At 38.7% G+C, this 26966-nt stretch overlaps 1 protein-coding gene and 1 non-coding gene across 3 annotated transcripts; both read left to right on the forward strand.

Annotated features, from left to right (window-relative positions):
* The first annotated feature begins 1994 nt into the window (after positions 1–1994).
* On the forward strand, positions 1995–20315 carry LOC114460368 (uncharacterized). Of its 2 annotated transcripts, none has more exons than XM_028442298.1 (10): positions 1995–2122; positions 14835–15023; positions 15580–15774; positions 16292–16448; positions 16666–16747; positions 16826–16921; positions 17010–17324; positions 17424–17593; positions 17859–18025; positions 19132–20315. In XM_028442298.1, coding segments are annotated over exons 7-10 (1494 nt in total). In that variant the 5' UTR covers positions 1995–2122; positions 14835–15023; positions 15580–15774; positions 16292–16448; positions 16666–16747; positions 16826–16921; positions 17010–17322; the 3' UTR covers positions 20287–20315. The 2 variants fall into 2 exon arrangements, with proteins under 2 accessions (XP_028298099.1, XP_028298098.1); XM_028442297.1 differs by having other exon boundaries at positions 16839–16921.
* On the forward strand, positions 7471–7589 carry LOC114460418 (5S ribosomal RNA). The gene has a single exon (XR_003673637.1). It is a non-coding gene; the product is annotated as a 5S ribosomal RNA (ribosomal RNA).
* Positions 20316–26966: the final 6651 nt, after the last annotated feature.

Here is a 26966-nt window from a genome sequence, read left to right on the forward strand (position 1 = left end):
TGCCTATAGGAAGTATGTATTGCTATAGAAAAGTGGGAGGTTAAGTAGATTTTTCATGAATGGCCAAATTAGGTTTTGTTTGAAGGTGGGACGTCAGGGACATTGAGCTTTGTTGTGAAATGTGTAGAGTGATAACTATTGTGTTTTCATATGTGACATCGTTATTAACTGAGATTCTAGCATCTACCACGGGGGAAGGAATGGCGTACGTCACCATGAAAAATCAGCCAATCACAAGCTCCACAAATATACACTGCTTTCACAAAGTGTTAAAGGATGTAAAGTCTGTAATAAATGTGTCTAATAAGTCATTAGTGAATACCAGAAACTTACCAGAAACTTACCAGAAACTTACCAGAAACTTGAACTTACATTTGTGAATATAGAATTTACCATATAAAATAAATAAGTTTACAATAGGGATGGGCGATATTGACAAAAAAAAATTATCCCGATAATTTCTGGTATTAATCATGATAACGATAAAAATCATGCTAAATAAAAAATCATAATAAAAAATCATAACTTAGTGTGAACAGGTTTTTTACAAACACAAATAAATGTGAATACATCAACATTAGACACATTTAAAAAGGCTATAATAGCTGCTGACTGAAAGAGTTCATAAGCTGATATTTTATAGAATATATTAGTGCATGTGGGTCACTGTTAGTGTTATTACATGTAATTCATTTATTCCCTCATTTACACGTGGATGGACTGGTGCGTATGAATTTAGAATGGATTCCCCCCAACACACACCAAACAACAAAAATATGAAAATGACTCAAAATACACAAAACTAACTTTTTAAATAAAAAATACACAAAAGACAACAGAAATGCAAAAAAAAACTACACTAAAAAAAGATACAAAATGACTCCAGAATCACACGCAACAAAAAACAATTATACAAAAAAAATGCACAAATGGTGTTAAACAAAAAACTAAACAATATTTATACAGGAAGTACACAAAACAACAACAGAAATGCACAAAAATATACAAAAGGCTCCAAAAACACACAAAATGACTCCAAAAAACATATATTACAGAAAAATACACCAAACAACAAAAATATGAAAATGACTCAATATACACAAAACTAAATATTTATACAAAAATACACTAAAATGACAACAGAAATGCACAAAACTACATAAAGAAAAAAACGAAACACAAATTGACTCCAGAATAACACTACAATGGCAACAACAAACAATAATTAAAACAAAAAATACAAAAATGAGTAAAAAAAACCCCAACACATTCATCATGCGCATGTCTCATAGAATTAAACCAGGGAAATTGCACATGTTATTTTACTTTGCACCTGCAAATAAGCCCCTTAATAATGCGACAGAGTATGTTATTATTATGCCCGTAATTGGCAACTCTCCTTAAGCGCCCACTATATGAATGCATACTTCCTACAGGCACTGTACGAGTTCTTTAAATTATTATTAGTGTTATTATATGTAATTCATTCATTTCCTCATTTGAAAAGAAATTATTTTCTAAAAAAAAATAGCACATGAAAAGCAAAAATAACTCCATTAGTGTTTTTACTGTTGCTGAATCTTGTTTCATTTATCTGATAATGAGTTACATAAAGTTATTATTGATAAATATTTCTCTGATTTCCTATAATTGAACCAGATCAATCTGATGATTTAATCATTCAGTATATTTAGGTGTAATAATCTCAATAGTTACATTAATCTAATGGGACCAGCTTTGTCTGTGAACACGTGAAATATAATTAAAAAATATTGCGTTTCACAAATTGGGACAGATTAATAGTGACATTAGTATTCATGCTAACATTTATTTCACACAACATGTGACATGTTAGTTTTTATCCTTCCATATGTGATACTCACAAAATGAGTGTTTTGTTGAGATGTTTTTATTTTGGTTTCCTTCCCATGCAAAGTCAATTTAAGTTTATTGTAGTTGCAATGTTTCATTTTTCTTTACCATGTCATGCTGTGAAACGGACACTAGATGGCGACACTAACCTGAAACGTAAGCGGTGCGCACCGGACGTGCCTCATAATCCAACTGAATGGAGAAAGAGTCACATGTGTCCGGCTTTGCTGTGTCTTCCCTACACTTACAGGTTAGTTTCTCACCTTTTATGTGAGTACAGGTGTTTAAAACATAATAGGGTGCTCCAGTGATAAGTTGCCTGTTAGCTAAAATGTGTGTAGAAATGTAAGTTTCATGCTACGTGACGAGGAGAGTTAGCAAAAAGGCGGTCGACACCGTAGTAAGTGTGTACTTTACCTATTTCTATTGGCTCCTGGTCATTTGTGGGTTGTTTTGTTGGACAATAATGTGTTTGTAGTTTTATCTTTATGTGTGAAATATGATGTGTGAGTGCAATACATTGTTTGGTTGTTTAAGCTAATGCTAATGTAGGGATACAAATGTGCTACAACTGAAGCCTAGGTTTAGGGCCTGTACTTAAACTGAGACTGTTGGTGTGGTTAGAGTTCTTGGGTTTGGTGACAAGCCAGGAGTTAGTCATGTTTCTGATTGTTAATAAGTTGGTTAGTTAATGGTGTGTGTGTGTAAATCAATAACTGCATGTAAGGTTATTCTATTTCATTAAGTAAATACTTAAAATATGTTTAGTTATGACAAAATGTACTCTCTTAATTAAGAGGTTAAAAACAAGGTGTTTAAACAAGAATATATAAATGATTGGTGATACAGTTCGATGACATGATTGTGAAGAAATATGTTGATTTTTGGTTTTATACTGAATTTCATATTTTTGTGAAAATATGTAAAATGGACATTTTGTGTAAACAATAACATCTGTGGTTATAACAGTGCTTCATTGCAAGCAGAAATAATAAGAATAATTCATAAATGCAGAAAGGGGTTTATTTGAATGTGTAAATAAATGTAATCCAATTGAATGGAGAAAGAGTCACATGTGTCAGGCTTTGCTGTGTCTTCCCTACACTTACAGCACTCCGCTCAGGAGAATTATCTATACATCTGCTAGCGGAGACCAGACCGGGACCCGCTACACATACAAGTGTTAAATCTGACCATTAACAAATCGGTGGCTGTCTGTGGTTTTATGACATTAAGAAGTGTTCTTTTTATTTGGTCTGTTCCTTATTTGGAGTGGTTAGCATTAGCTCTTAGCCCAGTCTGTGTGTCGGTGTGTTAGCTTAGCATAGTTAGCTTTAGTTGAGTTTCCAGTTCATAATCGTTGCTACAGGTTCATCTCTGTCCCCGTGTTTGTGGAACTTTGGGTGGACATGACGGAGGAACTTGAATGTGTTCCCTTTGTTGGATGGTTGTCTGGTTTTAACCAAGTAGCGGTCCATGATGTATCGCAGCACGGCAGCTTCAGGTAGCCGTGACGATCACCTCACACACAGACAGACAGACAGACAGACGGCGGTGTGTGAAGGGGGCGGTGGCGGTGCACGTCAGAGCTTCCGTAAACAATGTTCCGCTCCAGAAAATAATAAGTTGACAACAAACAAGGACAGTTTTGTCCCGTGGAACACGTGTTTTTTTTGGTAATTTTTAGCTAAATTAAGGGACAAATGGCCCGTGGCCTTCGCTAATTTCCGACATGGGAATTTATCGTTTATATCGTGGGATGACAAATTCTTACCGGTGAGAATATTTTTGATGATAAATCATAAACGATAAAATATCGCACATTCCTAGTTTACAATGACTTAAACTTTGTTATTCTTGCCGTATATCACGTGACTCTACACACACACTCTATTGGCTGATCCCAACAACAGCTCTAGGTAAAGTTCAATATCAACAAGGAAATTGTAAAACAATTACACCACAAATACAGTAATAAAATAAATGTGAGAGGGATTCTGGTTCATTATTACAAAAGCTGCATTTATTGTCGGTGTCTAAAAGTTTGGAGAAATACAAATTGGATGGAAAAATGTTGTGTAAGATTTTAATAAGATTTTCTTTAATCCTGTTATTAAAACAAAATTTGTAAGGCAGTGTCCAAGCCTTTTCTCAATTAATGTTTGTAAAAATGTTTCCCCAAAAGGCCTTTTTTCTTGGAGATATTTTCCTCTTTTCATGAAATGTATTCCGTATATGTTTGTTTGTGCACTTTCAGTCCATGATATTTAAACCATTTACCATTAGAAGACGTTCCACTCTTAGGGTTTCTTGAAACTGAAGATGACTTTTCATTAAAAGGAATAAATCATCAGGAATAACTTTGGTTACAATGTTAAATTCTTTGCTAGTAACAGGGAATGATTTGATTAGGAGGAAACGCTTATAGCTTAGTAATGCTCCTTCAGAGTCAAAGAGATCACTTATAGAAATAACACCTCAATCAACCCAGTTTTGTCTAAATATTGTTTTCCTTCTGATCGTAATGTTTTCATTATTCCAAATTATAGATTTGTGTGGGGAGAAATTGTGAGAGTAACATATTTTCCAAGCTTGAAGAGCCTGTTGATAAAATTTACATAATTGTAATGTTAATTTCGGCTATATTGTAATTACAAGTGAGTAGAAAACGAAGACCACCAAGGTTGTTAAATATATTATTTGGAATAAAATACCAGATAGACTTAGGAGCTTTGAGAAATATAGTTCAAATCAACAAAATTTAACAGTTCAAAACCCCCTTCTTTCCTGGATCCTGAAAGTTTATCTTTTTTTATATCGTGCTTTTTATTTTTTCAAGTAAAGTTGAAAAATATTTTGTTCATTTCTTTAGACGTTGATTCCTGAACAAAGAGAGATCAAGCAGGATATATTAGTCTAGAGATACCTTCAGCTTTCATTAAGAGAATTCTTCCAAACAATGTCAAATCACGTTGGAGCCACATGTTCATAATATTTTGTGTTTTCTTAAGTCGTGGAAGAAAGTTTTGTTGTTGTCTAGTTTTCACGTTTTTTGTGATTGACAGTTTTCTTGAATGGTATATTACATACACTCTCACTATCTGAGGTGGCGGTTGCCGGTCGCCCGTGCACCGGTGGGGGGCTTTGCCCCGTGGCTTGCGCTGTCTGGTGGGGGGCGGGGCCTGGGCTGCTGTTCTTGCGCCGGCTGGGGCTGTGCGGTCCTGCTGGGCTGTAGCCGGTTCGTGGGCTGTGATGTGGTGACACCCCCAACGGGGGCTTGGCCCAGGGGCTAGGGCTCATTGCGCGGGCAGCATCGAGAAAAGACGATCTGGCACGCTCTGGGGTGCTCGGTCGGTGCACCTGGGGGCCAGAGGTGCGACTTGGTGCCCTAGGCAGCTATGGCCATGGTCGTCGTCCCTGGGGGGGGGGGGGGGCTGCTCTCTCTGCTGCTTCTGTTCCGGGTCCTTCTGGCCTGGTGTCCGGTCCCTGTTGGCTTTTAGGTACTAAAAACTTCTTTTCTCACATCTTCAGTGGTTTCATTGAGGGATTCTGGGAGGTTCAAAAGCTTCAGGTTCCAACGTCAACTGTACTGTTCAGTTTCTTCAATTGTTTTAATTTTGCTCCAGGAGGTGTTGATTCATCACATGCATTTTGTCATTAGTTGTCTTTGTCACATTCTTGTATGGCATTATAGAAATACTGTCCTGTTTAAGTTTGTCGTATCTTCTATTGAGTATACAGCATCAGTGCCCAAAACATTCCGGAGCTCAGGCGAAACGATGCGCACCGAACGCTATCTTGGCTTCCCCCCTTGTTTTGTGTTGTTGTATAACAAGTTAACAGTCAGGATATGACATGTGTGAATTGAAGTTTCTTCTTCTTTTTGGGATTTATTGGCAGTTTGCACTCAGGTGCATTACCGCCATCCACTGGTTACAAAACTGACCGAAAGACTGATTTTTATTAGTCCGGACTCAAAACGCCACTCACTTTGTTCTTCTTCTTCTGATGAGACGCTCAGAGCCCTTTTTTCTTTTTTTAAATGGATCCCAGGGGCCCACCTCTATTTCTGTAAATTTCCAAATTTATGGGGAAATAGTTTTGTGATATATCGATTCAAAGGCAATTGAACATAGATTAGGATTTTATGTTGCACAATTTGGTGCTCTAAGTTTAGCTCGCTTCGAATTCAAACCTCCACAGGGGGGCGCCATCACCACATTACTCCAAAAAATCTTTTTATCAGTGTTATTTTCAACGCACGCATGCACAAAATATATTTACACGTCACCCATTATAGCAGACATGGGCAACTGGTGGCCCACGGACTGACTTTGTGCACCCCCAACAGTAAGCGCACAAAATGATCCAGAAAATATTTACACAAAACAACTCCAAAACATACAAAATCACTATGACGTACACAAAATGAAGGCAAAAATATACAGAAGGACTGCAAAAGTACATGTCTGAAAAACAGGAAATGAAAAAAAGACCATTTGAAAAACAATAGTAATATTAAAATTACAAAAATTGGATTTTTATTTCAATTTAACAATTAATTTTCTAATGATTTAATTTTTATAATAGTAGTATCTTGAAAAATTATAAAAATAATATTTTTTTAATTATCATTTTATTATAAAAAATGTTAACTGTATTTTTTAATCTAGATTTATGTTTGAGGACGTGCACTTATAGATTACAATTCATTGAGATTGTGTGATGGTGTTTTAATTTGAATATGAATAGTAATCTAAACAGTTATAAATGTAGTATTTTTTTTTTCCCTTTTATAATGAATTAACTATTTGATGATTACATTTGTATACTTTATTTCCTATTAAATTACATTTATATTCGAAGACATAAAAGTTTAAAATAAAGTTGTACGAATTTGCGTGATGGTGTTTTAACTTGAAAATGAATATTAATCTAAAAACTTACAAAAAATATTTTTTAATTATTATGTATTATATTAATTAACAATTTAATTATCAATGTTTTCTACTGTATTTTTGAACTAAATTTGTTTGAGGAAGTGAACGTATTGAATAAAGTTTTTTGAAATTGTGTTTTAATTTGAAAACGAATAATAATCTAAAAAAAATACAAATATAGTATTTTTATTTTTAGTTAAAAGATAAATATTATTGATTTCATTTTTACGCCACTTTTTGTTTTTTAACTACAGTTATATTTGAGGCAGTGAACATATAGAATACAGTTGTTTGAGAATGTGTGATGGTGTTTAAATTTAAAAAAAAAAATAGTATCTTAAAAATGACAAAAAAATAAACAAAAATGTTTTTAACCAGCATGTTTTAAATGTTTATTTATTTATTGTTTTTTCAATTACTAGACATTCCAGGCCACCACGCGTGGGTACACGGCCCCAAGGTTGAAAAACACAGGCGTACAGTTTGATCAGTGCAGAGGGAAGGTGGAGGAAGCAGCAGCAATTGTGAGCGCAGGCGCACTTTGTGTGAGGGAGCAAGGCAGCGTCTGCAAAGGATCAATGTGAACCGTACCACAGACACACAGCACAGCTGTGGGTTAAACGGAGCTAGAAGTAGGCCTTTAGCGGCTGCTTCACTCGCTTACGGCCATACCACCCTGAAAACGCCTGATCTCGTCTGATCTCGGAAGCTAAGCAGGGTTGATCCTGGTTAGTACTTGGATGGGAGACCGCCTGGGAATACCAGGTGCTGAAAGTTTTGCTCGCTTTCACCACATTACTCCAAAAAATTTTTTTATCAGTGTTATTTTCAACGGACGCATGCACAAAATATATTTACACGTCACCCATTATAGCAGACATGGGCAACTGGTGGCCCACGGACTGACTTTGTGCACCCCCAACAGTAAGCGCACAAAATGATCCAGAAAATATTTACACAAAACAACTCCAAAACATACAAAATCAATATGACGTACACAAAATGAAGGCAAAAATATACAGGAGTGCAAAAGTACATGTCTGAAAAACAGGAAATGAAAAAAAAGACCATTTGAAAAACAATAGTAATATTAAAATTACAAAAATTAAATTTTTATTTCAATTTAACAATTAATTTTCTAATGATTTAATTTTTATAATAGTAATATCTTGAAAAATTATAAAAAATAATATTTTTTTAATTATCATTTTATTATAAAAAATGTTAACTGTATTTTTTAATCTAAATTTATGTTTGAGGACGTGCACTTATAGATTGCAATTCATTGAGATTGTGTGATGGCGTTTTTTTTTTTTTTTTGAACAAAAGTTTTTATTCATATTTCACGCATTGCAAATTATCGTCACTCATGTCATCACATTTATAAAGTTGTAGTGTAGTATCCTTTTAACAAACAAACAAAACAAACTCTACGGCAGGCGGTCGTTTCGGCAGTGCAAAATATGCGGTAATACAAAAGATAACAATAATCATAGTTGTAGTGATGAAGTATGGTCATCACAGTTATACAAGAGTCAAGCATTGGTATGATGGAACCGAAACATTTATGTCAGTCCAAAATAAGTAATAGCTGGATTCCACCTTTTCTTGAATAAGTCCATAGTCAAATTGAGGCTTGCTGTTATTTTTTCCATTGTGTACACTTTCATGAGTCTCTGTTTCCATTGATCCACTGTAGGGGGCAACGGTTTCAACCAAGACATTGTAATCATCTTCTTAGCCACCAACACCAGTATTTTAAACAAGTACATATTTGGTTTATTTAAGTAGTCATGGGGGAGCATCCCGAAGACAAAAGCCAGCGGATCACTTTCAAAGTGAGTGTGTAAGAGATTTGAAATTTCATTCCTAATTTCCTCCCAGAATTTTTTTAATTTAGGACAATCCCAGAAAATGTGTGTGTGGTCTCCAACCTGACCACAGAGTCTCCAGCATTGGTCAGTTGTTTTCTTATCGAACTTGGAAATTAAAAAAGGAGTTTTAAAATATCTAATATTTAATTTCCAAGCAAATTCTTTCCAAGTTGGACTGCTGGTCAGTTTGTGCCCACTTTCACATACTTGTTCCCAGATTTGATCTTCAATCACAATGTTCATCTCCAGCTCCCATCTCCCCTTCGCCTCCAGAGATCCCCCTTCCCCCTGCAAACATTATATAGATTCGACACCACCCCTTCACATTTTTGTTTCTTATGAAGATTAATTAAAAATCCTTCTAGTTCAGAAGGCTGCATTTTGAGGGAGAACCACTCTATGTGTGACATCAAGAAACTTCTCAACTGCAGAAACCTATAAAAATCTGTTGAATTCAGCCCAAATCTTTCTTGTAACTGGTTAAAAGATAATAGAATCTCCCCCTTAAATAGATCATTTATCAGTAAAAGCCCTTTATTTGCCCATTCTCTGAATCTAAAATCCATTTTTATTGGTTTAAAATCTACAATATCTGTGATCCTCATTGCCCTATATATGGAAAAAGGAGCCTTGATTTTTTTCCATATGTTGGTCAAAATTTTAAGTGTACATTTCATCCAAACATTTGAGAGTTTATTCTTATTCTCCTTGGAGTACCATGGCAGAGCCTGAAGGGGAATTTCAGGGCATGAACTCTGCTCCAGTGTCAAGCATGTTGTTTCTTCATTTTGTCTCTGCCACTCCACTACCCCGCGCAGCTGTGCTGCCCAGTAATATAGTTTTAAATTAGGTAAGTTGAGGCCTCCGCATGTTTTAGAGTTGGTCAGTTGTGTGAATTTGATTCTTGGTTTTTTTTTTTGCCAAATAAAATTAGAAATAATTTTTTGTAATTTCTTAAAAGCAGTGCTGGGATCCAGATAGGAAGTGACAAAAACAAGTATAACAGCCTGGGGAGAATATTCATTCGTCTAGTATCAACTCTCCCAAGAAGAGAGAGCGACAATATCTCCCATCTATCTAAATCCTCACAAATTTTGTCTATTAATTTTTCAAAATTTGCTTTATACAGCCGAGAGGTGTCCGCCGTGATCAAAATACCCAAGTATCGAAAACCCTGTGACCAATTGAATTGAACTGTGTTGGAGAGCTTTGGGGGCCAGCAGCCCTTAATCATCATCGCTTCAGATTTAGTTTCATTTATTTTATAGCCAGAAACATCACTGTAGGCTTTCAAGCACCTCATAACTTCAGGTATGGAAGTAGCCGGCTCTTTAATATACAGGATGACGTAATCTGCATACAGCGATAGCTTGTGAGTCCTGACTTTATCCGATATACCTAATATTAATGGGTTAGTCCTAATACATTCAGCCAGAGGTTCAATACAAATAGCAAACAGGATTGGTGACAATCCACAACCCTGACGGGTGCCTCTTTGTAAAGGGAAACCATCTGAAATATAGCCATTTACACGTACCTTGGAAATGGGACTTGCGTATAACGCGTCAAACCAATCATTAAATCTATTATCAAAACCCATCTTCGATAGCACGTGTTTCAAGAATATCCAGTCCACCCGATCGAACGCCTTCTCCGCATCTAGGCCGAGAAGCATTGATGGGTGGGGCTGCTCTCGGGCGGTTGATATAATATTGAGAGTGCGCCTAATGTTATTTATTCCAAGCCTTCCAGGGATAAAGCCTGTCTGGTCTGGATTGATGAGTTTATTGATTACACCCTGGAGTCTTCTAGCTAGTAAAGCACTTAAAATTTTTACATCGTTGCACAGTAAACTAATTGGCCTATAGGAGGCGCACTGTGTAGGATCTTTCCCATCTTTGTATATGACAGAGATTAATGCTTCCGCCCAAGTTTTTGGGGGGTCTCTTGAACTCAACGTGTAGTTAAACACTATGTAAAATGGGAGTGAGCTCGGTTTCAAAGCGTTTATAAAATTCACCTGGGAAACCGTCCGGTCCGGGCGACTTATTATTTTTTAGCTTTCTTATAATAAACCTTATTTCTTCTTTAGTCACATTCTCCACTAGTGACTTAGATTCATCTTCATCAAGTTTTGAGAGATTGATTTGTTGAAGAAACAGCCTAATTTGTTCTGATTTATCCAGAGAAGTTGTTGAACTATATAGTTGAGCATAGTATTTTGAGAATGCATTTGCTATGGCCTTGGGATGGGACACCATGTTTTTGGAAGTGGGACATGTAACTTTTTGAACTATTCGATTGGCTTGGGATTTCCTTAGTTGAAAAGCAAGTAATCTGCTTGCTTTGTTTCCATATTCATAATACTTTTGATTAGAGAAACGTAAAGCGCCTTCTGCTTTATACGTTAGTATTTCATTTAGTTTCTGCCTATGTTCTTTAAGTTCTGTTAGTGCGTTCTCATTTTTTGTTCTTTTATGATCCATCTCCAGCTGTTTGATCTGTTCTTCTAAGTTTTTCACAGTCTTCTCACGCTCTTTTTTTAAATGTGAGGAGATTGATATAATTTTGCCTCTCAGTACCGCCTTAGCAGCGTCCCATAAAATGGAGGGAGAAACGTATTCATTGTCATTTGTATCTAAATATATTTTAATCTCATTTTTAATAGATTGGACCACCTCAGGATTGTTCAAGATTGAGACATTCATTCTCCATAATTTTGGTTGTCCTTCCTGATCCAAACTCATGGACATAACCACAGGTCCATGGTCAAACAGTGTTTGAGGCTCAATATGGCAATGTTTTACCCTGTAGGCCTCCTGAGTAGAGATACAGAAAAAATCAATTCTTGAGTGGCTTTTGTGAACTTTTGAAAAATGTGTGTAATCTCTGGTCTTTGGGTTCTTTGCACGCCAAATATCAATGAGCCCTAGTTCTTCCATTACATTACATAGCACTTTTGATTTAGAGGTTTGATATCTCTGATCAGAGGGGAATTTGTCCATATGACTGTCCAATACGCAATTGAAATCCCCCCCTATAATGACCATTCCTTTGGAGTTTCCTGCCAAAACTTGAGCGACCTCTTTAAAAAAACCTGGGTTGTCTTCATTTGGAGCGTACAGATTCATAATTGTCAGAATACTTTCTCCAACCGAGCCAATAACCATGACCCATCTTCCGCCTTTATCCTTAAGAATTTTCTCTGGTACAAAACATAAGGACTTGTGACAGAGAATAGCTACTCCCCTTTTTTTATAATTCTCATATGAAGCGCTATATACTTGTCCCACCCACTCTCGTTTTAACTTATTATGTTCTTTATCATTCAGATGAGTTTCTTGTACTAGCCCAATTGTACATTTTAATCTTTTTAATTGGGCCAATGCTTTTTTCCTTTTGATAGGGTGATTTAGACCATTTATGTTATAACTCACTACGTTTAAAGTTGCCATCATGAAATAATATTAACCATAACACCACCCAAGTGCCTTGGTAATCTTTAAAGAGTAAATAAAAATTACAGACCACCTGCCAATAGGTAAACACATTGAACAATGAACCTGAACAGAAACAATAACAGTGTAGAACTTCCAACGATGCCGAGGGTTCCTGGTACCGTGTGAACTGGTGATCAGCACAGCTCTATGAGCGACCCTCCCCAGATGTAAAGAGGGCAGGGAGAACTGTCTCCCTGGAGCGAGTACACCGAAGGTGTATGCAGCAGTCTGCATTCTGTCCCAGTCTCTGCTGCAGTAGATGCCCTGATGCCACTTCCAAAGAAGAAGAAAAGAAAACAAAAAACTAAAAGAGAGCACGGAATACATTTCTGTGCTTGCCCATATTCTTGTGAACTCATGTCTATAATTGCCTGTAGTATTTAATGTCTGATTTAAACTTTCAATGCACCCACCGTTTCATCATGTCCATAGTGACTAAAGGAGGATCTTCTAATCCTCCCTCTCACTTTCTTGATCTCTGCCTCTGAGGATGGCTCTTATTTCTCCTGGAGACAGGACTGGCTCCTCCCTCCCGCGCCTGCCCTGGACCCTCCATCTGTTGTGAAACTCTCTCTCCAATACGTCTCGGTCCTCTATCTGCACGTTCACTCCCAGTGACTTCAGAGTCGATTGAGCCTCCCACAGCGACGGGAAAATCTTAACACCAGAGTCCAGAAACATACGTAGTTGCGCCGGGTACGGTGATTGTGCCCGGATGTTGCGCTCCTTTAGCTTTTTGATGATATCTCGAACTTGCTTCCTCTTCCTTTGCAGTTCGAGCGAGTAGTCTTGGTCGAAGTAGATTCTTTTCCCTTGAAACTGCACCTCTTTCTGCTTCCACGCTTGTTGGAGCACTATTTGTTTCACGCTAAAGTCCAAAAAACGAGCAATTATGGACCTCGGTGGCGCCCACACGGCTGGTTTAGGTGTTGTGGCTCTATGAGCTCTCTCAAGCTGAATATTCAGATTTCCTTGCAACGTTAGACATGTTTTGAACAGGTTTGTGATAAACTGAAGCATGTCCATACCTTCTGTTCCCTCAGGTATACCGTAGACTCGAATATTGTTTCTGCGGAGCCTGTTTTCCAAATCCTCCTGTCATGCCGTTAGCTTAGCATCTTTGTTTAGCAGGTAAGCTAGTGCCCTTTCCTGACGAAGGCCTCTGTCCTCCACATAACCCACTCGGGATTCTGCGGTAGACATCCTCTGCTCCAGATCATCCATTCTTTGGGCAATAGCACCCATTGATGTCTCCATCCGCGTTTGGGACTCTTTTATGTCCTTCTGAGCTTCCCGGGATTCTTGTCGAAACTGTCGGAGTTCAGCTAGCATCGGCGACTCACTGCTGTTATCTGTGCTGGCCAGGCTAGCCTCCAACGTTAGCTGTTTTTGACTCGCCTTCGGGTCCTCATTTTTACCGGCCTTAGTGTCCTTTTTTGTCGTTCTCGAGTTAGAACTCATGTTTGTAATCATCTGGCTCTGCGCTACGGTGATCAATGTATAGTTTAGTGGAGCTTTAAAGGCAATTCAAACTTTATATCGGGCCGAGCACTTTACTAGGCACCCGGGCAAGGCATGACCGGAAGCGGAATGCCTTGTGTGATGGTGTTTTAATTTGAAAATGAATAGTAATCTAAACAATTATAAATGTAGTATTTTTGTTTCCCGTTTATAATGAATTAACTATTTGATGATTACATTTGTATACTTTATTTCCTATTAAGTTACATTTATATTCAAGTAAATAAAGTTGTACGAATTTGCGTGATGGTGTTTTAATTTGAAAATGAATATTAATCTAAAAACTTCCAAAAAATATATTTTTATTTCAATAAAAACTGAAAACGGGTCCCACAGACCCGAACACCACACAAGGGTTAAGTAAGTGACTGCAAGTAGCCTATAGAAAAGCCTATAGAGAAAAGAAGATGGAGTTTAAAGCAGCGTCTCATTCAGCAGGTGAGTTTATTTTCTTCTTCTACTTTTTTTTTTTTTTTGCTTTTTCTACAGTCTGTCTATTTTTTCTGTATCACATTCAGCTTTTTGGTGAACATTGAATGGATGGGTTTTGTATATGGTAATAAACATGCTTGTACAGATTGCTTGTTTGTGAGGTAATAACATACATGTACTGTATGTCAAATGGATTGTATAGTTATAACATTTATGTATACACATGGATTGTGTGCAAGGTTCTAACATGTACAGGTTTATTTACAATATGTACAGCACAAAGACATGATGGTATGAACATGTGAAAACTATGCCTGACAAATGTGAAAAATGTAGTCTGTAATTCTTGGTGTGTATTAATATTATTGCTGCTAGTGTTGTTTATCATTTATTAATGGTGGTGTTTTTCATTTGTTTCTCACTTTATCATTCATTTGTTGTTGAGTTTACCTCACATCCATGTTGTTCTGCGTGGGTGTGTATTATTATTATTATTATTATTATTATTATTATTATTATCATCACTAGTGTTGTCTTAATTTACTATTATTATTATTATTATTATTATTATTCTCTTAATTTATTTTCTTTATATGCCGCTCTTTGACTTTTTAATTGCTCTACTGGGATGATTAAAGTTTTTTCAGATTCTGATTCTGAATCTGAAAATCATTTGAAAGTTTAATGTTTTTCAGCTTCCGTTAAGAGACCTGGGTTGGATCCACTGTTGCCTGTCCTGTGCATTCTGGACACAAGTGTTCCACACGACAGGCAGCAGTGTATACTGAAACCAACAAAGGAGGCTAAGACATGCCAGTCATTGAGACCGTCTGAATCAAACGAGGACACTCGACTGAGGGATCCCAATACAGCTTGTGAGGAAGGTAATATCTTTGCATTACTATCACACAAGCCCTGACACATATCCATAAAGATATGTTTCCACCTGATCCATCCTGTGGGCTGTGCACTAGAAGTTCCTGCCTACGTACAGTATTAACCAATCTATTGTCTAACATTTAATCCAAAAAAAAGATGCCAGATTTTTACAACAACACTATCAGAAAAGCAGTATCTGGGGCAGCACATAATCCCATTTGGGAAATAATGTGGCAAAACTTTTAAGTGTCTGGTAGAAAATGACGTGGGATACGTTAAATTGTAAGTGTTTTTCACGAAAGAGAATCAAATACTTTGTATAATTTGTTTTTCTTGAATTAATTGTCATGTTCTGTATGCTGTAGTCTAGTAGACCGTCACATAAAAGAGAGCCAGGAACCAGGCAGGAAAGCACAAAATAAAGAATGGGTGAAAAACAATTGGGTGAAGGATTCCCTGCTCCACTTTGTTAAATTAATCCCCCAAGTCTCCTGTCACTTGGAGGTGAATGTGGACAGAGCCATTTATGGCAAGGGTCGCTTCAAGTCCTTCACCTTTCAGGAAATGTGGCAGTGGTACAGCCTCCACAAGTGCCTTCAAGCTGACCCTCAAGCTGGAAGTGACCATGAGAGGAAGATGGCCCAGGAGGCTTTCTGCTCTGTGCGTCAGTGGCTGGTGATGGAGGACGACATCAGCACAAAGACCATGAAGCGCTTCAGGTTGTACATCCTCAACAAAGAGAAAAAAGAGAAAGAGGTAGGTTAAGGTGACGTAACTAATAAGCAGAGTGCCTTTTATAAGATAAGATTTAAGACTATACTTAATCAGAATCAAAATCAGCTTCATTGTGCTCACACACACACACACACACACACACACACACACACACACACACACACACACACACACACACACACACACACACAAGGACCTTTACTTCAGTAAACCGTGCTCTCTATGAACAAAGGTATGACATTACGTATCAACATTAAACACAAAACAAGCAGAGACCAAAATGTACCAGACTAAATAATAGAATAGTGCAGTGGTGAGTAGTGCAAAAGATGCTGAAGTAACTTGGTAATAAAGATGTTTGACATATAGGATGATTTACACAAGGTAGAGTTTTACAGTATTTACATTGAAGGTATGCATAAATTGATCATTTTGATTAAATTATATATACAGTCTATATTCATACATACATACATACATACACACACTGAGCCAGGTCTGACACTGACTGTTTAGTGTAACAAACTGTACTTTACAGAAATCTCTCCAGAAAGTGACCCCGGCTGCAGCAACAGCATCGTCACAGAAAGTGGCACCTCCTGCAGTTACAACTTCCTCCAGCTCCTCAGTCTCCAAAGCTGACGACTCTTGGACAGATGATGCTTTGCTGGTTGAAGCTCTCACCACTTATGAAAGTAAATCCTTTTTTTATTGATTGATATTTTAAAATGATGTAATTCAAAATGTGTGTAGAATTTCAAATATAATATAAATGAAACTGTAAATCTGTTTGGAAAAACACAACCTAAAAAAACATTTGAAGATGGTTGAAGCTCATATTATTGTCATAGTTTTATTTCTGCCTGGATATGGATTAGTGGCTTCATAACCTTGTCCCTCATTTTCTTCCAGCTGCTGTTGAGAAAGAGGCTCAGCCAGACCTTCCACAGACCGCTCAACCAGACCCCTCAGAGACCCCATTTCACCATCACCAGTATGGACATAGTTCATAGATCAATCACACCAAGCCTATCAACATACATGTTTATACGAATACGCTAATCTTTTGAAGGCCCCTCTTTCAGCTCCTGGTGGTGAAGTGACAGTTGCAGATTCAGAGCCAAGTGAAGGCACTGTGTCCCCTGCAACACAAGTTGCTCAATCTGAAGTAATACATTACAGTACAATACAATACAGTTTAATGTACCCACAGCTCTGGTTGGTTAATGAAGGATTTGTCTTTGTTAAAACACCAGGTGTGATTTGAGGGCTGCCATAAAATGTGGGAGTCTGACCTCCATGGGCTTCCCAGTGCAGACATCAAGTGGCTGAAAGATGATTCAGAGAGAGGGCTTATCCAGAAGATAATGTCTTACGAGGCAACGAGCCTTCGCTGTCCCAGGACGGATTGCCCTGCACAAGGTGACAGCAAGGCTTTTCTTTACCGCTGTGGCTATTCCAAAACAGTGAGACATATCTGCGAGATGTCGCTTTTTGGCATGGGATGCAGCCATTCTCAAACAGCTCAGTCCAGCTCATCAAGCCGTGTTCCCAGCAGTTTTAACACGGATGTAAGTGTCTAATTTATTTCCAAATACTTTGAATTCACATAAAAACAACAAAACAACATAGTTTCACTGACATCACATGATTGTGTGCTGTCATCTCAGGCGCGGGGTGGACAAGCAGATCATTCGGTTAATGAGGGATCGCACTGTGGACAACACCATGGCCAAGGTCTGGAGGCAGGTCCAGGAGAGCCACTGTGAGGATTACCTGCACAGAAAAGACCTCTACACCACCCTCCTTAGCCAGCTCAACAAACCTGGTGGGATCATAAGTAAGTCATATTAGACATACAAACAAATGTATATTTTTCACCTGCTGTCCTTAGTCAGGTTAAAATAAATACAACAGGAGGCCATAATGTAACATGAATGTGCGACCTCTGCTGGATCTCTGAAAACACTACAAGTGAGCAGGAGAGAATAAATTAATACTTACTTTAGTGACATACTGCTACAGTTTAGTCTAAAGAAACAATGTTTATATATTTGTATGTCTCTGTATCTGTGTGTAATATGAACATCCACCTCTGCCTCCAGGAACACTCAGCCATCAGTTTCAGCGTCCTCCAACAAGAAGGGAACTGCCGTCACCTCAGCTGCTGAGGAAAGCCTTCCTCATTTCTGAAGTAGAGAACATCGAGGACTACCGCACTCAGATCATGTCCACTTTTGGCAAAGTCCTCAAATATGACTCCACCAGGAAGGTAACTTTGACACAGTAACATGTTTTATTTAAATGTTTTAGTGTCAGGAAAAACCTCATTGAGATTAAGAATCTACTGTACAAGAGTGTCCTGGCCAAGACAGGCAGAAGCAGCACGCTTCAACAAAGTAACAGATTATTATAAAACACAGATCAAAATATCAATGATCACAGAGTAAAAAGTCATTACTCAAAACATCTACAACCTTGTGCATCTTCCTCCTACATCATCAATGTACTTTTAAAAATGATTTAAAAGCAGATAAGCCTAGAAACTAATTTTCCCCATTCAAAGACACACTTTGGGGACGGATAGCAATAATGCATTTTTTGTCTATGTCGCAGAGCAAAGACTGTGGCTTACAGCACTTTTTACACCAACAAATTCCGTAAGTGTGAGAAAAGCAGTTTAATTTATCCTTATAGATATAGAAAAAAATGTCTCAATGTGCTTGTAGGAGCTGTACAGAGTTTGGTTGTTTCTCACCTGTTTATAAATGAGGTTCATGCATGTGAATGGGTATTGTGCATGCACTCAGAGTATTCACGCTTCTGCATCATGTTGATTGGGTGTGGCACTGTGGGAGTAGTTTCTATTAGTACGTGCGCTCACCTGGGGGTGTTTTTTGTTTGCATCATGGTGGTTGAGTGAGCTTGGGAGAGCTACTTTCTGTTGACTGCATCATCCTGTGATCCATCAAAAATCTGCACTGTCATGAGATATCTGTAAGGCAACCAATGCATGCTACTACAGTAAGTGCCTATGTCTCCAACGCGATCTGGAACAATAAACCTCTCAACTCTGTGCAATTTTTTGGCGTGCGTGTCATCACCGTTATATCCCTCCTTGCTTAGCCTACCGTGGCGTGGAAAAACTGGCTTTTGGTCCATATGCCACAACAGTGCTTCATATAATATAATAAAAATACTGGAATACAAAACAATATTGTCATTATGAAAATAATTGTAGAAAAAAGATTATTACAGAAAGATTTTGTTTAATTGTAAAAAAAAAAAGGAAGCTTTAAAACATACATCTGGTAATTTTATTTTTATTATGCTATATTCTCCACTAACTTGTTGACTTCCTTTTTTTTTAATCAACAGATCTGCAAGAAACTCGCTGGCGAGGGAAAGGGCAGAGCGGACTGGTGCACCAACGTGGCCAATGAACTCGGTCAGATCCTCATGTCGGTCTTCACTTGCGAAGAGTCTCTGGACAAAATCAGGCCGATGGCTGACGGTCTCATGGCCAGGTACAAGCGAGCAGGGGAGGCACCTCCTGAGTTGATGTATGTGGACTGCGGCTGCTGTCATGTGCATGGTGTATCGTCCCTGGAGAAGCTCCTCAGAGAGTGGGCCGAGTGTGGAATGATGGTCCGGCTGGACATCTTCCACTGGATCAAAAGGTTTGATGCTGCAATACGGACGGATCACCATGCAAAGTATGCACTCTTTAAGTCTGCCCTCTCTGCTGCGGTCTTCTCATATATTAAAGATGACATGGCATTGTTCATCCAAGCCATACGTGCAGGGCATCCTACAAAGTTTGATCATCTGACTGATGCTCAGGTCATTGACTGGCACGTGGGCAAATATGATCTCATACATTTTGTCAGGAGGATCACAGTTGGAGCCCAAGAGACCTTTGTGCGTGTTGAGCGTGTCATTGACATCCTGAAGGGAGCGGCTGGGATGGACGAGAACCAAGTCCATCTGTTCAAAGATCCATCAGCCATCGACCGGGTCTGGGAGAACCAGCAGAGACACCTGGAATGCATACAGGATCCACCAGGGAGAGACATGTATACCATTGTCAAGTACGTCACACATAACGATGTGCGCCTGTCATACTACATCACAGTGAGAGGAAGCAACAGCCTGGAGGGCTTTCACTCCTTCCTGCCGAGCATGATTCCTGGGCCTCGTTGTGCCGCCGTCCCCTTCCAGGTCTATCTCCTCAGTTGCAATGCACGCTGGAACTCTGACAGGGACTCAGCGAGTGTTAAAGGAAGAAAGGGGAGGAAAAACAGGGTGTATGTGTCTCCTCTGACACACCGTCTGAATGAGAGGTGCCAGGAGTTGTTTGGCGAGTTAGAGGAGGTCAATTACAGACATCCTGTTCCTGTTGGGGACGAGCGGTTTGGCTTGGAGTATTTGTTTTCCCAGTCGTCTGAACCTTTTTGCACTTCTAAGCATTACGCTCAGAGCAAAGAGACTCTTCTAGTGGCCCAAATCATCTCCCTGGATACCAGCATGTAGAACAGCTGAGCAGGGTTCTTGTTGAGATTGCTTTGGAAGAGGGAAAGCTTGCTCTCAGTGAATCTACAAGACGGAGCGTTGTCAGCGCCTGGAACAAGCTTGACCTCCATGATCGCAGCATCAGGAGTTTTGACAGCCTGTACTCGGCACGCTGGGGTAACGCACCAACGGTGAGCCGTCTGAGCCTTCTTTGGTGCAAAAGCTAAAGTTCAGTAAGCGTTACTCAGCCGCTCACGTGGTGGACACCAGAAAGAACCGCCTGATGTACTGCATCATTAAACAGCTGTGGCTTCATCCTGGCTGTGGCACAAAGGCTCGTGGGTCCCCGCTCAAGCATGAGATCACCAAACTGTATCAGCGGGTGCAGCAGAGAGTGACAGTGGACGACCCTGAACTCAGCAAACTTGGGATTCCCCTCCTGAAAATCAACACAAAATGTGTTGCTGAGTACATCAAGAGACAGGAGGCTCTGTCAGCCGTAAATGTCACAGACCAAGGTTCTGCTATCCTCCGTCGAAAGCAGAGTATGTCCAGTGCCAGCCCACCCCCCACAGCAGAGCTCCCAGATCAAAGACCGCACACCAGTCGACCTCAAGTCCAGTATGAGGTCACGCCGTCTATGGCGGGAACGAGGAATTGCAAACTGAGGCTTGCTACTGCAGTCCATCCTCAGCAGTCACTAGCACCTCAGATCATTTCCACAGCAGCAGGACTCCAGTCCACCTCCCTGTTAAGTCAGCCCATCACAACTGCACACCTGCCATTACCTCCAGCTCTTTCCCCCCATCAACAGCAGCCATCTTTTTTGTTGTCACAACCGCTTTCCTCAGCCAGCTCCCCGGCTAGATCAACTTTGTATAAAAGAAAGAGAGCTGAGCGTGGCGGCACAAACCTTCAGGCAGTGAAACTCTACACGTGTGTGCTTTGCGGCCAGTCCACTCAAGGACACGCAAAATACAAGAAAAAAATTTACTGTACAAAAACCATGTCATCTACCTCCAGAGGACTGAGTGGCAAGACTTTTGAAACACTTGCAGACTTTAAAAAGGCAATGGACGAGTTTTTGGCCTCGCAGTCCCAGACATTATTATTGTTTCATTATTATTATTTATTTCTAACATGTTTCTTTAACTGGTTGTTTTACAATTATAGGTATTTTTATTGGTATTATTATTTTGGAGAATTGTGTTGTCATGTTTATAATATATATAACGAAATAATATACAATATATATTTATAATAAAATAAATATTATACATAATATAATACATATAATATTAAAATAACATAACATAAAAAAAAAAAAAATCTCTTCCTCACCCTCCGCGGGCGGTCTATTATTTTTCTTTCTCCAAGCTTGGGTCCTCTACCAGAGGCCTGGGAGCTTGAGGGTTCTGCGCAGTATCTTTGCTGTTCCTGGACCGAGATGTCTGATGTATTTCCTGGGATCTGCTGGAGCCACTCCTCCAGTTTGGGGGTCACTGCCCCGAGTGCCCCAATGACCACGGGCACCACTGATGCCTTCACCCTCCAGGTTTTCTCCAACTCTTCTCTGAGCCCCTGGTATTTCTCTAGTTTCTCATGTTCCTTTTTCCTGATGTTGAAGTCGCCTGGTATTGCTATGTCGACCACAACGGCTTTCCTCTGCTCTTTGTCCACCACCACAATACATATATATATTGTCAAAAACCACAGTAAATGAATGCCAATGTAGCAGTCTCACAGGTGCCCACTAGATGGAGGCACCAGGGGAGAAGAAGCCACACCCAAGAGAGAGACTACTAACAGGCACACCTGTGCAGCACCTGCTGTGCTCCATGCTGTTGCTCATGCGTCCTTTGGTTGTTACAAATGTAAGTAACCTGCAACCAAATGTTGTATATTGTTTAACCTTGTGTATTATATATTGTTTAACCTTGTGTATTATATATTGTTTAACCTTGTGTATTATATATTGTTTAATATTACTGAATGGAATATACCTTGCCTTGCAAAACCATGTGGCAACAACTTTGGAGATTAAACTACTGTAAACTGCATTAACTGTTTCCTGATGGTCTGTGGCTCCAGTAAGAACATTTATACATAACATAGACGTACCACAGTTTGAGAATCACTGCAACTCCAGCTACACTTCACCTTGCTCCAGGAAAGTGCTTTTCTTTCAGCCTCATATTTTCTCACTCATGTGTGAATGGGCTACAGATAACTTTGAGCTGGGCATTGTTAAAAGCTCACTAACCCACTCCTAACCATTGTGTGATTGTGCAGCAGCACCGATCCCGACCTCTGACCTGTCTCTCTCTTCCTGGAAGCTATAACCGAGCTGACAAAGCCATACTAACAATTCATTTAGTTAGTTAACTAACCCTAACACCCCTTCTCTTTCAACTAGTTTTAATTTATTTTATTTTACTTTGTTTGTGTTTTGTTTTGTTTTCCCCTCTTTTCTTCTGTTCAGGTACCAACCGATCCCAAGAGAGGTTGCCAGGTGTTTGGAGACTACCCTTCCTCTGACAACAACCGATCATCTGCACGATATTCGGCCTGATGACTGCTTGATCATCTACAATGCTGACCAGAGGTGGATCAACCAGAGGTGGACCGGCCCTTTCCAAGTTCAGCTGACGACCCACACGGCAGTCAAGGTCGCGGAGTGGGTGACATGGATCCAAGCAGACGATTGTCGACACCAGCTAATGCTAACACGGGCTGAACGAACAACAAAGGGGGAACCGACAAGGCCACTGAGTGGGGCGGTGCAGTAACAACTACGCCGTCTAAACTGGCTTCTCAGGTGCGGTGTACAAAGAAGCGTTCCTTTGCCTTGTGGGATCACAGGAGCTGATTCATGAGACTCACACTCAGTTGGAAAAAACGTTCTAAAACGAGAGCCTAGATCAAGCCCTGAGGACCCTGCCGACTTGGGACTTTTGTTCTTACTTTGCTTTGTTTATAAGCCACACCCATGGAAGGCTTATAGCTAGGTGGAGGGTGGACAACCTCACACCTGGCTGCAAGATGATACAGTCACAAGCCCTTCTGCTGTGATTGAGGAAAACACTCATTCTTCACTCATGATGCCGCCAATCAAGTGGGGTGGTTCTAACCATGGTTCCACTATTCTTCTGGCTATTGGTGACCCCAGTTACTAATGGGACCACTGAGCTCAGTCAATGAATGTGAGTGATGTCCTTGATATAAATTGGGATTTTTGCTTATCGAGATGGTAGTAGAGGTTTTGATGTTTGATGATTCATGTCATTGATGATAATGATGACGTTTTTAAAGGTTTTTGCTTATTTCCACATTTTTGTTGCTCTCACAGATACGTATGTCTGTCTCACAAAAAAAGAATATATCCAATGTATGACAATAACAATGCTAATGGTTTACCCTGACAGACAGCAAAGGTGGATCCAAGGTTATTCTACTGGAATATAATAATTTTGTTTCTTGATTTGGTCGTTGATGGCAACCAAAAGTGGGGAATTGTTATTGTTATGGTGACTTTTTGGTCGCTTGCCCTTCCGACAGGATGGAAGACCTTTTTTTGTACTCTTTTTCATTTAGTTTATAATAGACCTTTTTTTATAAAATCATCATGCTTTGACTGTACTTCATCATTCAACCAGAGCACAAATTATGTTTCCAAATGAGGGCAACTGCAAATTTGCCGTGACAATACGTTCTGGAAGTCTCTTGTCAGCCAGTCCAACGACTATCCTGTCTCGGATCAGCTCATCATGCAATTGTCCATAATTACAATGTTCTGCTAGTGTATGCAGGGCAGTGACAAATGCATCTACAGTCTCATTTGGCTCTTGTTTCCGCATGTTGAAGCGTGCTCTTTTGTAAACAATATACTTCTGAACTATGAAAAAGTTTTGAAAGCCCTCCTTCACTTTAGCATATTCATGTTGATCGGCATCGTTTAGCTTCATCCCTCTTCCATGCAATAAATTAAGGTATTAACCTGGTTTTCTTCTGAGTTTGAAGACAGATTTCTTGCTTGCCTGAACCTTTCAAACTTCTGGATCCACTTTGTCCACTCGTTTGGATGGGAGAAGTCGAAGGCCTCCGGTGGTTGGATGCTGAATGTAGCACTGGGTGCGCTAGCCCTCCTGGTAACGCCGACCCGGCCCTGCTCGTCCTCACCGTCACTTGCCATAGCGATGCTTTCTCCTCTCTATCTGCTGAAGACCGTGATGGAACCTTGGTTTAGGTGCATCCCACTTCTGACACCATGTGCGTCTTCTATTCTTTGGAGGAATGTGTACAAGAGTCGGACTGCGTGTCATCACTTAGGTACTTTATTTTTTTTACACACCGCACCCCGTGACTCTACACACACACACTCTATTGATTGATCCCAACAACAGCTCAAGGTAAAGTTCAATATCAACAAGGGAATTGTAAAACAATTACACCACAAATACAGTAATAAAATAAATGTGAGAGGGAATCTGGTTCGTTATTACAAAAGCTGCATTTATTGTCGGTGTCTATAAATTTGGAGAAATCCAAATTGGATGGAAAAATATTGTTTAAGATTTTCTTTAATTCTGTTATTAAAACAAAATTTGAAAGGCAGTGTCCAAGCCTTTTCCCAATTAATGTTTGTAAAAATGTTTCCCCAAAAGGCCTTTTTTCTTGGAGATATTTTCCACTTTTCATGAAATGTATTTCGTATATGTTTGTTTGTGCACTTTCAGTCCATGATATTTAAACCATTTACCATTAGAAGACGTTCAACTCTTAGGGTTTCTTGAAACTGAAGATGACTTTTCATTAAAAGGAATAAATCATCAGGAATAACTTTGGTTACAATGTTAAATTCTTTGCTAGTAACAGGGAATGATTTGATTAGTAGGAAACGCTTATAGCTTAGTAATGCTCCTTCAGAGTCAAAGAGATCACTTATAGAAATAACACCTCAATCAACCCAGTTTTGTCTAAGTATTGTTTTCCTTCTGATCGTAATGTTTTCATTATTCCAAATTATAGATTTGTGTGGGGAGAAATTGTGAGAGTAACATATTTTCCAAGCTAGAAGAGGCTGTTGATAAAATTTACATATTTTGAATGGTAATTTGGCTATATTGTAATTACAAGTGAGTAGAAAACAAAGACCACCAAGATTGTTAAATATATTATTTGGAATAAAATACCAGATAGAATTAGGAGCTTTGAGACATTCCTTTATCTATTTAATCTTAAAAGTATCGTTCAAATCAACAAAATGTATCAGTTCAAAACCCCCTTCTTTCCTGGATCCTGAAAGTTTATCTTTTTTTAAATCGTGCTTTTTATTTTTCCGAGTAAAGTTGATAAATATTTTGTTAATTTCTTTAGACGTTGATTCCTGAACAAATAGAGATAAAGCAGGATATATTAGTCTAGAGATACCTTCAGCTTTCATTAAGAAAATTCTTCCAAACATTGTCAAATCACGTTGGAGCCACATGTTCATAATATTTTGTTTTCTTAAGTCGTGGAAGAAAGTTTTGTTGTTGTCTAGTTTTCACGTTTTTTGTGATTGACAGTTTTCTTGAATGGTATATTACATACATTCTCACTCTCTGTATCATGTATGGATAATATTTCACATTTACCTATGTTGAGTTGTAAGCCTGATGCTTTGGAAAATGTTTTAATTAATTGTATTGCTGGTTCAATGTGGTGTTTATCTTTTAAAAACAAAACCGTATCATCCGTCAATTGCGTAGTTCAAATTTCTTTTTGAATTATTGATAAACCTTTAATTTTAGAGCTGTTTAAAATTTGTAATGAAAGGAATTCTGTTGGGATTAGTAAAAGAATTGGTGAAATTGGACAACCTTGACGAACAGATCTATTAACAGGGAATCTTTTGGAAGTGCTCGGGTAAATCATTAAGTTACTATTGTTATCTTTGTAAAGCATTTTAACAATTGAAATGAAACTTCCCCCAAAACCCATGAGATCTAAAATCTTGTATATAAATGGATGTTCCAGAGTGTCAAATACTTTGTAGAAGTTTAGAAAAACTATAACTACCTCTGAGTCCACATGTTCAGAATAATCAAGCAAATCCAAGATTAGTCTAATGTTATTACTTATGTGTTGATTTGACATAAAACCTGTCTGTGTTTCATTCATGATTTCGCCAAGATCTCTTTTTATGTGTCTGGCAAAAACAAGTGAGAATTATGTATAATCAATATTTAGGAGAGTAATTGGCCTCCAATGTTCTATGCATAAAGAATCATTGTTTGGTTTGGGAATCAAGCTTATTAATCCTTGTTTCAGAGTGGCTGTCATTTCTTGATTAGCAATGCAATCTTTGTACATATTCATTAATGGGAATTCAATAATCTCCCAGAAAAATAGATAAAACTCTGTGACTAAACCATCAATTCCAGGATATTTACCTTTTTTCTAATGTTTTAGGGCTTCAATAAGTTCAAAGTTCCAGAGAGGTTTATCACAATTCTTCTTGAAATGATCTGAAATAGTAGGAATAAATTCTTTGATTGTATTAAAAAATTCCTCACAGTGTTCTGAATTGAATTTAGATTCATATATTTTTTTATAGAATGAACAAACATATTCTGAAATGCCTTTAGGATTAGTGTTTAAGTTGTCGTTAATTTTAGTGCCGACATATTCATTCTTTTTTATTACGTTTTTCAAGTGCA

This window comes from Gouania willdenowi, unplaced genomic scaffold, assembly GCF_900634775.1.
Source record: "Gouania willdenowi unplaced genomic scaffold, fGouWil2.1 scaffold_434_arrow_ctg1, whole genome shotgun sequence".
NCBI classification, from domain to species: Eukaryota; Metazoa; Chordata; class Actinopteri; order Blenniiformes; family Gobiesocidae; genus Gouania; species Gouania willdenowi.

Coding starts and splice junctions, on each gene's coding strand:
- LOC114460368 (XM_028442298.1), top strand. Junction 17,594..17,858: donor CAAACCTGGTGGGATCATAA/GTAAGTCATATT, acceptor CTCTGCCTCCAG/GAACACTCAGCCATCAGTTT. Junction 18,026..19,131: donor AATATGACTCCACCAGGAAG/GTAACTTTGACA, acceptor TTTAATCAACAG/ATCTGCAAGAAACTCGCTGG.